Source organism: Oncorhynchus keta, chromosome 9, assembly GCF_023373465.1.
Source record: "Oncorhynchus keta strain PuntledgeMale-10-30-2019 chromosome 9, Oket_V2, whole genome shotgun sequence".
Lineage (NCBI taxonomy): Eukaryota > Metazoa > Chordata > Actinopteri > Salmoniformes > Salmonidae > Oncorhynchus > Oncorhynchus keta.
Genome location: NC_068429.1, coordinates 36,155,122 through 36,169,676, shown reverse-complemented (window position 1 = coordinate 36,169,676; position 14,555 = coordinate 36,155,122). Strand labels below are relative to the sequence as shown.

The 14,555-nt window shown below is 43.1% G+C and overlaps 1 protein-coding gene across 1 annotated transcript in view; it reads right to left on the bottom strand.

Annotated features, from left to right (window-relative positions):
* Positions 1–14,555, bottom strand: part of lrrc75bb (leucine rich repeat containing 75Bb) — a 62,269-nt gene that overhangs the window by 16,641 nt on the left and 31,073 nt on the right. Inside the window, exon 3 of the mRNA XM_035776247.2 lies at positions 10,538–10,650. Within this exon, the coding sequence (XP_035632140.1) occupies positions 10,538–10,650 (113 nt within the window). The remainder of the gene's footprint in view (positions 1–10,537; positions 10,651–14,555) is intronic.

Genomic DNA, 14,555 nt, shown 5'->3' with positions numbered 1-14,555 from the left:
TCAGTGTGAAATTGACAGTCAATCAAACGGGGCTTGACACGTGCTGAGTTGACTGAAATCCTACCTACTCCACCTGCCTTGGATAAACCTGTTACCTCATGTCACAGCCAGAGTGTATGTGGAAGTGTCTAGATGTGTGGGTGTGTGGGTGCAAAGGTTTGTGTGTGCAAAGGTAAGAGTGCCAGCAGTGTGCTAGGGATAGCAGTGAGGAACAGGCTGTCAAATGGTTGGTACTATATGTAGCCGTGTCGTCTGATTCTGTAGCCTGTGTCTGGGTCAGATATCAGAGCCCCTGGTGGACAGCCTCACGTGTAGCAGACAGATGGAGTCAGAGTGGATATATTCACCCACATGCACAGCTGATAAGACCTGTGCGAGGTCAGTACAGGTGCATTCAAGCTGGGACCGAGAGACTGAAAAACAGTTTCTCAAGGCCATCAGACTGCTAAACAGCAATCACTAACTCAGAGAGGCTGCTGCCTAGATAGAGACTCAAATCACTGGCCACTTTAATAAATATATCACTAGTCACTTTAAACAGTGCCACTTTAATAATGTTAACATATCTAACATTACTCATCGCATATGTATATATTGTACCTTATACCATCTATTGCACTTACTCTATGCCGCTAGGCCATCGGTCATCCATATATTTATACAGTTGAAGTCGGGAGTTTACATAACCCTTAGCCAAATACATTTAAAGTTTTCAGTTTTTCACAAATCCTGACATTTAATCCTAGTACAAATTCCCTGTTTTAGGATCACCACTTTATTTTAAATGTCAAAATAATAGTAGAGAGAATTATGTATTTTAGCTTTTATTTCTTTCATCACATTCCCAGTGGGTCAGAAGTTTACATACACTCAATTAGTATTTGGTAGCATTGCCTTTAAATTGTTTAACTTCTTTGGGGTACCCCCCCTTCTTCTCAATTTCCGCCTAAAGACTTTCCCTAATCTAACTGCCTGTATGTAGCTCAGGCCCAGAAGCAAGGATATGCATATTCTTGGTATCATTTGAAAGGAAACACTCTGAATTTTGTAGAAATGTGAATTGAATGTAGGAGAATATAACACAATAGATCTTGTTGAAGAAAATACAAGGAAATAAACATACATTTTCTGTTTTTTATTGTTGCTGCATCCTCTTTCAAAGGAACAAGAACATCCAAACATACAGATAGGATGCTGGGGATGATTTGAATGAAGAACATAAGATGGCAACATTAGTTGAGCAAAACTTTAGACAGGTAACTTCAAAAATGAGCGAGCTACATGACATTGAGCATGAAGTCACCCAAGTGGCCAAATTGGTACAGTGATACATTTGGAAGGAAAGAACTATATAAAAATACATAAATGCTATTCTAACACACCCCCCCAAAATATATATTAAAAATATTAAAAATAAATAAATAAAAATAATAATAATTAAACATAAACAAATATCAAGGGTAACTATTTACACATTTTCTATTTACAATATTGTCAAGACTCTCAGTCCTCAACACAATATTGTGCTGCTGGTGCCATGGCCCATAGCAGTCTCTTTCTGCTGTAAAGCAGAGGCTTACTGAACATGTGGTGCAGGTGATGGGACATTTCCTGTGACAAAGGGCACAACAACGTCTCCCTACAGTGCCCTTTTTGCCCTGAGGCACATTCATGCCTGCAGAGATGAATCTGGACAGGTGAACTCCACTGGTTGGAGCAGAAGGGACAGAGGTAGAGGGGACAGAAGGTGCTACAGTGGACTTGCTGTAGCTAGCAAGCTCCTGGATGAGCAGCTCCCTGAAGGCTAGCTGTGAGATGGGGGGCTGTCCACAGCTCTTGGCCATTTCCTTCTGGAGGATGAAGGCATTCACCACAGCAATGTCAATGAAATTATAGAAAAATGTCTTGTACCATTTCATGGTCTTGTGGACTTCAGTGCATCTGACAGGTCCACACCTCCCATGCCCTTGTTGTAGTCCTTCACAGCAGCTGGAATGGCGGAATTTTTTGTGGTCCATGCCCCGCTACCGTCCTTCACACGCCTGACGACGTGATCGCCACTGAAGGACTTGTGGATAGTTGTGTACATGACCACCTCTCTGGTATCCATCCACTTCACAAAGAGCAGGCCATTTTCACGTATCCATCGCATGGTACCCCGCTCAGCCCGCTTAGGCACGTCGTTCACCTTTGTTTTTGGAAAGCCTGTTGGTCCGAATGGTGCCACAAGCCCACACATCGCGCTTCCTCTGCTCTGTAAACAGGGTAGGGCTTATGTAGAAGTTGTCCACAAACAGTTTGTAGCCTTTCCCCAGCAGTTGAAAATCCAATAACTCCATAATGGAATCAGAACTCAGTTCATTACCGGTAGCAAAACTGAAAGATTAATCTTCCTGAAGCAACTCGGTCTCGCTTTCTCTATAAATGTACTCTATAATTTGGGTTAAATCTGTATACCTAGACTTTGTTTTAGCTTTTCCTGATTTATTCGCCATAATTTAAACTTGCTGAAAATGCTATTGACTATGTACTGCTATGCGTAACACTCGTGGCTCCGTCAAGTAGGATTTGCAATGGCGAATGAACTTATTTTACGCCAGAGTTTACAACAAAGGCTGGTCTTCGAACGTATAACCATTACATATTGCCGTTTACCCCAGCTCATTGGCTATCTTCCAAGCTAGATTTCAAGATGATCAGTGGTCATTGGGCCAAAATACAGTCAATCAACGATAGACCGGTCCTACCATTGGTGCGCAATGAGGTCATTGATTGGTGTCTTCAAATCGGTTTGTTTTGGTCAATACATCCCGGTGAAAGAACCATCAAGTGTGGATGTGTTAATAACAACCAAAGGATTGCAATGAAACCAACCATGACGGGATAAACGTTTGTTTAGTGTGTGTAATTACCACGAACGCTTCGTCCAAAGTTGAATGAGACTGAAATCACGACGCAAGCGGTTTACAAATGTTTCGTGTTAGGCTATAAAAATGGATGTTATCAAACAAAATGAACATTCACTGTGTAGTTAGGACACTTGGCATTGCCACCAGAGGAAGATCTTCAAAGGTAAGCGATTAATTTTATTGTTATTTCTGACGCTATTGACGCTAATGCTTGGACAAGCATTTCGCTACACTCGCATTAACATCTGCTAACCATGTGTATGTGACAAATACAAATTTGATTTGATTTGCTTGGTTGGAAAATGCTAGTAATACTTGTGTGCGCGGGCGCTGTCCTTAGAAAATCGCATGGTTTGCTTTCGCAGTAAAGCCTTTTTGAAATCTGACACAGCGGCTGGAATAATAAGACGTGCATCTTTTAAATGATGTAAGATACATGTATTTACAAGAATGTTTAATATAACGAATGGTGTATTTAGAATGTTAGCGCTCTGCAGTTTAACCGGATGTTGGCCTGGTGGGACGTTAGCGTCTCACCTACCCTAGAGAGGTTAACTTCGGTCAAACGTTTCAAGTAGCCTTCCACAAGCTTCCCACAATAAGTTGGGTGAATTGTGGCCCATTCCTCCTGACAGAGCTGGTGTAACTGAGTCAGGTTGGTTGACATCCTTGCTCGCACACGCCTTTTCAGTTGTGCCCACAAATTTTCTATGGGATTGAGGTCAGGGTTTTGTGATGACCACTCCAATACCTTGACTTTGTTGTCCTTAAGTCATCTTTGGAGGTACATCCACAGGTACACCTCCAATTGACTCAAATTATGTCAATTAGCCTATCAGAAGCTTCTAAAGCTATGACATAATTTTCTGGAATTTTCCATGCTGTTTAAAGGCACAGTCAACTTAGTGTATGTAAACTTCTGACCCACTGGAATTGTGACACAGTGAATTATAAGCGAAATGATCTGTCCGTAAACAATTGTTGGAAAAATTACTTGTGTCATGCACACAGTAGAAGTCCTAACCGACTTGCCAAAAATATAGTTTGTTAACAAGAAATTTGTGGAGTGGGTCAAAAACGAGTTGTAATGACTCCAACCGAAGTGTATGTAAACTTCCGACTTTAACTGTATGTACATATTCTTATTCCATCCCTTTAGATTTGTGTGTATTAGGTAGTTGTTGGGGAACTGTTTGATTACTTGTTAGACCTTACTGCACTGTCAGAACGAGAAGCACGAGCATTTCGCTACACTCACATTAACATTTGCTAACCATCTGTATGTGACCAATACAATTTGATTTGATTTGCTAACAGCACGACAGCCATAAAAGCACTCAACGTCAGTATCTTACTCTTTTAACCATTCACCTAAAGCTAATACTGCTTTCTATTGATCTGCTTGGATAACCATTGGCCCATGCAGCTGATAATGCTTCTGAATGATGAGTTTCGTACGAGTGTAGTACCATATAAAGTGATACAAAAGAAGTATCAATTGGGTTAGAAGTAGAAGTAGTATTTATTTACTGAGCATGCACACACAGCATAGAGCATTTAACTCATATCCACTGACTTCCTTTGTAACTCCAAACCCTCATCAGCTAGTACTGAGCAATGCATTTATTACTACAATTTAGTATCTACTAAATTGGCTGCAGGCAGGGCTTCTTCCTATTTTCACTGAGCTAGATTCATCATTGGATGCTGTTATTAAGACCTCAGATGACGGCGTCAGTGATTGCCTGGAAGTAAAGATAAGTAATGAAATAACATCTGCTATATGAGCGAATTCTCCTCCGATTGTGCTGGAAGAGCAATTTCAGGGTATTAAAGAATATGGAGTTGATTAATTTGAAATCCAATGCAGATGTAGAAAAGATTATAAACATGTTCAGGGGGACTCAGTCATTTATTATAAGGAGGACACTATAACATGCTATTGCGGACACTAATCAAATAGACGTTCAACTCTCCTGGGACATGATTCCAAACATTAAAGGACAAAACATCTCTGCACCTTACACAGTGTTCTAGGACTGAGCTGACTGAAGTAATACATTTTATGCATGAGCTCTGAAACGAATACAATGGATTCTATTCCTTCTCTTCTGTGAAAATAATGACATTGTCTGTGGCTGGAAAGCATGCTCCTGCACATGTAATAAGTATTTTCTTTCCTATACATGAGAGAACAGATCTATAGCTGTAACCTATTTACTGTAAGACGAGGTGGGAGGAATGAAAGAAACACAGGGGTTCTAATGGGTAACCTTGTAGTGCCACCCCTTTCCCACCCACCCACCCTCTCTCTTTCTTTCTCTTCCTCTCTCTTCGCTCTCTCCCTCCCTCATCTCTCTTCTCCTCTCTCTATGACAGAAGGTTTTCCCTAGAGCCCCAGCTCAGACCGCATACTTGCTCTGTTCTCTCTGTGAGGCAACTGTTGAACAAAATGGACTCTTAAAAGAAAGAAAAAATAGAACAAAATCGATGTGAGAAAAAGGATTTTAAAATAGGACCAACCTGAGAGGGAGCGAGAGAGAGGGAGCGTGAGAGAAACAGAGAGAGAGAGAGAGAGCGTGAGAGAGAGAGAGTGAGCAAGAGAGAGTGAGAGATAAAGAGGATAACAGAGGAAGGATTACTCAAAATCATAAAGACATCAATTGAGGAAAAGCATCACTTTAAGTAAAGTATACCCATTATCAAACATCGTTAAATACCAATTATCATTGAAACAGTGAAACCATTATGAATTCTAAATGCTACTAGTATATTCACAGCACAAACTCTTTCAAAGTCTTCTGAGATGTTTCATTAAGCCTGGAAATGTACTTGAATAGAAATGGGTTGACGGCAGGGTTTCCGTTAGAAAAATGTGGCGCCGGATATTTGCCCAGCAGCATTTTCATTTACCGCAAACTTGAAAAATCTACCAGACCCATATGCATTTGGTGCGTAACCTGATTAGGGCGTTCATCCAGGGTGCTCAGAATAACAAAAATCACATTTTGATTATGGTAATTCATATGAACAGGACATACAAGTCGAGGATGCAACGATGTGCGATACTTCTAACTGAATTCTGATGTACACTTTGAAGATGTTAGAATTCCTTTCCACAATTCCTTTTCCCCAGCCAAGAAGATGAGTAATGAACAGCAAAATCACTAGCCTATGTCAATCTACTATCCCCCATAGAACAAAATCGACCTATTCTATTGGTCAGTTTGTCGAGAAAGAAATAGCCTATTCCAAACAGACTCAGTTGTGGGACGATAGTGCCCAAATTCATACAACCAGTAGTCAGTCCTAGGTTAAATATCAAATATTAAAAAGCAACAAATCTGATGCAACAGATCAGAACGTTTAGCTTAAAATGTTGCTAAACTATACTTTCTTCACATTATAGCTAAGCACAGCGATGTTTGTTCCATAATGCAATTAGCGGGAAAACACAGTGCATGTGAGTGGTTTCATGTGACAGAGATATCATTTAGAAAGAGGGGAGATCTAATATGCAACAACTAGCATCTTGTTGCTAATAGTATTCTGCCTTTGGCTACAAGACAATGAAAGAAAAGTTGATATTAAATCATTGTCCACGGATATGGTATGACTTTGGCTAGGTTACTTGAAAGCAAGGTAAGACATGCCTCATAATAAACTCAGCAAAAAAAGAAATGTCCTCTCACTGTCAACTGCATTTATTTTCAGGAAACTTCACGTGTAAATATTTGTATGAACATAACAAGATTCAACAACTGAGGCATAAACTGAACAAGTTCCACAGACATGTGACTAACAGAAATTCAATAATGTGTCACTGAACAAAGGGGGGGGGTCAAAATCAAAAGTAACAGTCAGAATCTGGTGTGGCCACCAGCTGCATTAAGTACTCCTCCTCATGGACTGCACCAGATTTGCCAGTTCTTGCTGTGAGATGTTACCCCACTCTTCCACCAAGGCACCTGCAAGTTCCCGTACATTTCTGGAGGGAATGGCCCTAGCCCTCACCCTCCGATCCAACAGGTCCCAGACGTACTTAATGGGATTGAGATCCGTCGCCCATAGGCGACGTTGTTGCCGGTGATGTCTGAGGACCTTCCTTACAACAGGCCTACAAGCCCTCAGTCCAGCCTCTCTCAGCCTATTGCGGACAGTCTGGGCACTGATGGAGGGATTGTGCGTTCCTGGTGTAACTCGGGCAGTTGTTGTTGCCATCCTGTACCTGTCCTGCAGGTGTTGTTACACGTGGTCTTCCACTGCGAGGACGATCGGCTGTCTGTCCTGTCTCCCTGTAGTGCTGTCTTATGTGTCTCACAGTACAGACATTGCAATTTATTGCCCTGGCCACATCTGCAGTCCTTATGCCTCCTTGCAGCATGCCTAAGGCACGTTCACACAGATGAGCAGGGACCCTGTGCATCTTTCTTTTGGTGTTTTTCAGAGTCAGTAGAAATGCCTCTTTTAGTGTCCTAAGTTTTCATAACTGTGACCTTAATTGCCTACCGTCTGTAAGCTCTTAGTGTCTAACGACTGTTCCACAGGTGCATGTTCATTAATTGTTTATGGTTCATTGAACAAGCATGGGAAAAAGTGTTCAAACCCTTTACAATGAAGATCTGTGAAGTTATTTGTATTTTCAAAGAATTGTCTTTGAAAGACAGGGTCCTGACAATGGGACATTTCTTTTTTTGCTGAGATTATGTATGTACGATAAGGTTTCAAACGATTCAGTATATTCAGTATATGTTTTCAAAATGCATACTGCCTCCAGTTCATTGCAAAGTGGTGTGTGAAGCGCTGATGAAGCATGCCTTCTGTTGCCATTTCTGATTTTCCATTGCCTATGCATATGATAAATAAGATTAGATACTTTTTCTTCTTCTCCCAGACAATAAGCATGACCAGTCAAATGTATTTAAAGCACAATTTTATTTATGAATGCTAAAAAGCTTTTCTATTTTTTTTTTTTATCGGTCAAAATTGGCTTTTCTATTTTTTTATCGGTCAAAATGCGGCTACTACCAGCTAACGGAACCCTGGTTGACGGGTTCCATCGCAGTATGGCTGAGGCTGCCTGGCTGGGTAGTTAGTTAGGGTTGAAGAAGTGAGGAGAGAGGCTGTCTGGCTGGGTAGTTAGTTAGGGTTGAAGAAGTGAGGAGAGAGGCTGTCTGGCTGGGTAGTTAGTTAGGGTTGAAGAAGTGAGGAGAGAGGCTGTCTGGCTGGGTAGTTAGTTAGGGTTGAAGAAGTGAGGAGAGAGGCTGTCTGGCTGGGTAGTTAGTTAGGGTTGAAGAAGTGAGGAGAGAGGCTGTCTGGCTGGGTAGTTAGTTAGGGTTGAAGAAGTGAGGAGAGAGGCTGTCTGGCTGGGTAGTTAGTTAGGGTTGAGGCAGTGAGGAGAGAGGCTGTCTGGCTGGGTAGTTAGTAAGGGTTGAGGCAGTGAGGAGAGAGGCTGTCTGGCTGGGTAGTTAGTTAGGGTTGAAGAAGTGAGGAGAGAGGCTGTCTGGCTGGGTAGTTAGTTAGGGTTGAAGAAGTGAGGAGAGAGGCTGTCTGGCTGGGTAGTTAGTTAGGGTTGAGGCAGTAGGGAGAGAAGCTGCCTGGCTGGGGAGTTAGTTAGGGTTGAGGCAGTGAGGAGAGAGGCTGCCTGGCTGGATAGTTAGTTAGGGTTGAGGCAGTGAGGAGAGAGGCTGCCTGGCTGGATAGTTAGTTAGGGTTGACGCAGTACGGAGAGAGGCTGCCTGGCTGGATAGTTAGTTAGGGTTGAGGCAGTACGGAGAGAGGCTGCCTGGCTGGATAGTTAGTTAGGGTTGAGGCAGTACGGAGAGAGGCTGCCTGGCTGGATAGTTAGTTAGTTAGGGTTGAGGCAGTGAGGAGAGAGGCTGCCTGGCTGGATAGTTAGTTAGGGTTGAGGTAGTGAGGAGAGAGGCTGCCTGGCAGGATAGTTAGTTAGGGTTGAGGCAGTACGGAGGGAGGCTGCCTGGCTGAATAGTTAGTTAGGGTTGAGGCAGTGAGGAGAGAGGCTGCCTGGCTGAATAGTTAGTTAGGGTTGAGTCAGTGAGGAGAGAGGCTGCCTGGCTGGATAGTTAGTTAGGGTTGAGGCAGTGAGGAGAGAGGCTGCCTGGCTGGGTAGTTAGTTAGGGTTGAGGCAGTGAGGAGAGAGGCTGCCTGGCTGGATAGTTAGTTAGGGTTGAGGCAGTGAGGAGAGAGGCTGCCTGGCTGGATAGTTAGTTAGGGTTGAGGCAGTAGGAGAGAGGCTGCCTGGCTGGATAGTTAGCTAGGGTTGAGGCAGTGAGGAGAGAGGCTGCCTGGCTGGATAGTTAGTTAGGGTTGAGGCAGTGAGGAGAGAGGCTGCCTGGCTGGATAGTTAGTTAGGGTTGAGGCAGTGAGAAGAGAGGCTGTCTGGTAAGAGGGTTGAGGCAATGAGGAGAGAGGCTGCCTGGCTGGATAGTTAGTTAGGGTTGAGGCAATGAGGAGAGAGGCTGCCTGGCTGGATAGTTAGTTAGGGTTGAGGCAGTGAGGAGAGAGGCTGCCTGGCTGGATAGTTAGTTAGGGTTGAGGCAGTGAGAAGAGAGGCTGTCTTGTCTGGTAAGAGGGTTGAAGCAATGAGAAGAAGAACGGTTTACAGCAAGGAGCCTGCTGCCAGAGCAGAGTCTGCTAATGAACACAGTGGGAGAGCCAGCCTCGTTATTGTTGACACATCTTTTGAAACGTTGCAACAAGGAGACGGGCTAGGAGGTTCGACTGGGGCTGTCAAACATCTCACAAACTAGTTTAATTGCTCAGGGAGATAGAAACACATGAAGATCATTAGATTGTTTCCTTCCTTCTTCCCCTCAAATGCACCTGCTTGGCAATTAGAGCTGGAGAGCATTTGCAGTTCTGTCTATTCTTTACACAGCGTTTCTCGAGCTGAATCTGTCTGATGTTTTATTTCATTAAAACCTTTCTGTTATTCATTATGAGTGATTTGTTCATTTATTTCTGGGTGAGATAAGTCTACAGCACCATGGCAGTTGTCAAGCTGTGCAGTGAGGCGACAGTACACTCCCCAAGAAACTGAAACTGACCAAGTGAACATGATATCCTGCCCCCCAAAATAGGCTACTACACAGGTCTATATTACAGGACCCCAATACAATAACTTATTAGACTTTGTGGCAGCTAGTGCTGCTGTATAATTATCTAACACGAGGCTCTCCAAACGTGTTCCTGGAGAGCAACCATCCTCCAGGTTTTCACTCCCAACCCTAGGGCACTTGCTTCTACAAATTAGCTGGTTGATAAGCTGAGTCAGGTTCATTACAAGTGGGGTTGGAATGAAAACGTACAGAAGGGTAGCTCTCCAGGGACAGGGTTGGAGAGCCCTGATCTAGCACATTAAATCCTAGCAGGTATTGTACAGTAAAGCGCCTTAGCCCAATGTCAGGAGTGACTTATCTCTGACACACACTGAACACGAAACTGTCTTGTTTTAGAGATGCTAGTGAGTTTTGAAGGTTCTAGGGCATACGCACCGTATCACTGCTCTGATGTCAGTTTGCTGTTAGCTGTTTATTTGTTTGTGTTGGTGTTATGGCAGTAGCTGTCCCGGTGTGATGATGTGCAAGCGGGCAGACGGACGGACTCACCAGGCCTGCGACTTCCTCCTGGGCACGCTCTGTCTCATCCACTTGGAGTGAGGGGTCAGGTGGAATATCAGCTGTCTGCAGATCTTGTCGGACGACTTCAGGGTGTCCTTCTCCTGTAATACACACATATACAAAAACCCACAAACCCACACACTTTAATCTCTTCTGCTGGCGGCTACAGCTGAAAAAAGGCCTCAAATGGTTTCAAAGGGCTTAAAAAGTGTCTGGCATTCAAATAGAGGAATAATCAAATGATTGCTCTATTTGACTTTCTGAAGTGAATTAATGTAACGAAAACATGCTTATATTCCTTTCCGACATCATGAACAATTGAATTTGACCCCTTTGTTGAGAATTGGTTGAATATCCCAGGTGATGTACATTGTATAGGTAAAAGTACATAACTTTACTAAATCATATCCAATCGAATGACCATATTATACAACATATTATACAGTGCTGAATATCTTGCAAGAGATTGAAAACTCTTAGGAATGTGTTTACAACAAATGCACCTGTTGTTCTGATTTCAAGGTAGTCTTAACCACATTTAGCACAACAGGTAAACTTGTGACTCCATATAATTAATTTATACATTTAGAAGCCAAAGGCAGAACACCTTGGATACACATATTTCAATGGACCATTGTATCACTTACGGCCTTGTAACCCCTATTATGACACATTGAGCTGTGGAGAGGAGGCTGTTTACTTTGTTCCTAGAATGTTGGTTTAAAAGGTAGTTATTTATAATTGTCTGATCCCCTTCACTTATCACTCTACAAACAATCCAACCTTTTGACTGCTTTCACCAAATGATCTCAAGGCTCTTCTCATTTGTCCATCCAACATGGTTGCCTCGAGCATTTTATACATAAAAATATGCTTTAGCATCTCTGTCAGTCTCCCTCTCTTCTCCTCCTTGGTCTCGCTCCAGCTCTTTTTCCCTTGCTTTTTCTCCCTCTCCCCCCCCCTCTCTCTCTCTCTCTCTCTCTCTCTCTCTCTCCCTTCCTCTGTCAAAGACTTTAAACGGATTGGGCTGAGCAGAGCAGGGTAAATCTAATTAATGGTACAACACAACAACAAGAAAGAGGCAATGCAGCAAAAGAGAAAAAAGACAGGGGCAATTTACTTCAGGCGATTAACCATTCCCACTCCTCCCACTCTGTGTGGCACAAAACATGCCTCATACACTTCAAACCTTCCAGCGTTTCGTTTCAGGCAATGAAACGACAGTGAGGACACCATTACAGTATTTGTTATGTTAAATCTTGGTGGGAAAGGGGTTAACTGAATGGAAGTAGTCGTAGACAAGCTATTGACTCTAATCTGGACATAACATGTTCTTCTCTTTGATGTGAATTCGGGCATTGTCAACATGGCATCTGTTTAACATTGTTCAAAACATGTTTTTCACTCAAATTTAAACACGATACTGAATATTCATAGACTTAGACGACAACAAGGCTCTTGAGTTAGATATAGAGTTCTATATACAGTTCTATATACAGTTCTATAGCTGAATGCACAATAATAGTAATGAAGCAGTCAAAGGTGTTGATGAGTTGTTGTTTGCATTTGATTGTCAATCCCTTGAAGCATAGAGGTGAAGGAGGAAGAACCGTGACTGGACCTGCAGCTGAGGCCCTGAGGCACAGCAGACCAACTCACTAAATCCCTGTCACATTTCACCACCCCCTAGGCATACCACGTCATTTCAAGATTATGTCATTTTTTTGGTTGAGACGTTCATCAATGAGACTACAACATATATACTCCCACTCAAAAAGACAGCCAAAAGTTTGTTGAATTTCCAGTGTGTTGTCACTATGCAGTCAACCATCTAAAAGCACAACAAAATTCCAATGGATAAACAATGTCAGATTTCTGGTTTAGTGGTCACCCACATATCTATCACTGCACTTTCAACCATTTAAAAGCACAGAAAAGTTCAAATCAGATATTTGTTTATTTATACAACAGCTTAATGTGTTATCACTGTGCTTCTAATAGCAGAACCAAATTACCTGGATTGCAGTTGAGATTACATGTGATCAATGCCGTTCAAAATTCTGTGCAGATTATTACAGCAATTGTGAAGATCTCCACTGACCTACGATGACCTATGCATGCTGTCCTGAACATGCACGCCTTAGATGATTACATAAGAAGAAATGTATAGTAATCTCAAAATGTGACCATGGATGTGTTACTTATTTTAAGGTTGAATGTTACATTAGTTTGTAGTTTGTCTTAACTTTAGGCCATTTACTGTATTTGCAAAAGTAATATTGAATTGTGTTTGGTTGACAACGCAACATTTCAACATCATGTCTCCATCTCAACCAAAAATACAAGTTAAAGAATTGGAATAAATCTAACGAAATCAAACTTTAAATGCACTTTAAATCAAGTTGGATTTGAATTACTCCTATTATTTAACTTAGATATTTGGTTGAGATGGAGACATGAATCCAACGTATCAATTATTAATTTGTAGACAAACTGGAATTAAAGCTATACTTAAGTCAGTGGAACAGATGGAACAATCCAAGCAGAAGATACATCTCCTTCAAATGTTGATATTTGGTTGCGTTGACAACCAAACACAATTCAATATCACTGAAAATCATAACATTTGAAATCAGGGGTTTAAACCCTAGGTTTATTGTATTGTTTTTTTGTTGTTGAATTCTGGGTTGAATTGAAACAATAGCTGTTGATGACTTTGCAAATGCTATATAGGCCTAAATTGTCAGGGTTTACCAGAATTGGACCCAGAAGCAGACCAGGACAGGGTGAGTATAAAGATGGTGAGTATTTATTAATCAATGAGAACATGGAGGTAGATAGTTCCGGGTGGAGGAGCGGGCAGCGGAGGTGGGTTGATGGGAGTGGATAGGCAGGGATGGGGTATGGGTTCCGGGTGAATGGCTGTAGACAAAACAAACGGCGGTAAGTTAAAGGCAAGCAAGACGTACAAAACAATAAAACAAAACAAACTCTATAAACTGGAGGCTGGTTCGTGGGCACAACATACTGTTCATGGCTAACGATCTGGCAGGGAATGGATGTCAAGTCAGAGCTTTTGAAGGGGAGAGGTGATGATCAGGACAGGTGTGCAGATTACTGATGGGATACAGGTGCGGGTGAACATCGATCTCCCAACAAGCTAATTAGCCCGGCAACCAGACAGGGTGCGTTCCAGGACACCGGAAACACACTCCAGGACAGAAACACAGGCAAACACAGACTCAGGAAGCGGGATTCGTGACAGTATCCCCCCTCTGACGAACGCCACCGGGCGGACTACCTGGAGCGCCAGGGTGAAGGCGGTAGAAGTCACGAAGCAGGTCGTCATCAAGGATCTGACGCCGAGGAATTCAACTCCTCTCCTCTGGACCATATCCTTCCCAATCCACGAGATATTGGAAACCTCGACCCCGCCGTCTGGAATCCATTATGCGGCGCACCGTGTAGGCAGGACCATCTCCGATCATCCGAGGAGGAGGGGGCAACAGAGGACTGAGGAGAACCGGCTTGAGGCAGGAGACATGAAAGGTGGGGTGTACTCGAAGCGTTGCCGGCAATTTGAGTCGGACCACAACAGGGTTAATGATTCTCTCCACCACAAACGGACCAATGAACTTTGGTGACAGTTTCCTCGACTCAGTCCGTAGAGGAAGATCCCGTGTAGCCAACCAAACTTTATCTCCGATGGTATAAGCGGGAGCAGGAATACGGCGACGATTCGCCTGGATCTGATACCGGTCAGAAACTCTAAGGAGGACCTTCCTGGCCCGATGCCAGGTCCGGTGGCAACGACGAATGTGGGCCTGGACAGAAGGAACCGAAAGATCCCTCTCCTGAGAAGGAAACAAGGGAGGTTGGTATCCGTACAGGCATTGGAAGGGGGACATCCCAGTGGCAGATGAAGGAAGGGTATTATGGGCATACTCGACCCAGGGTAATTGAGATGACCAAGAGGTGGGATCAGAGGAGACAAGACAACGCAGCG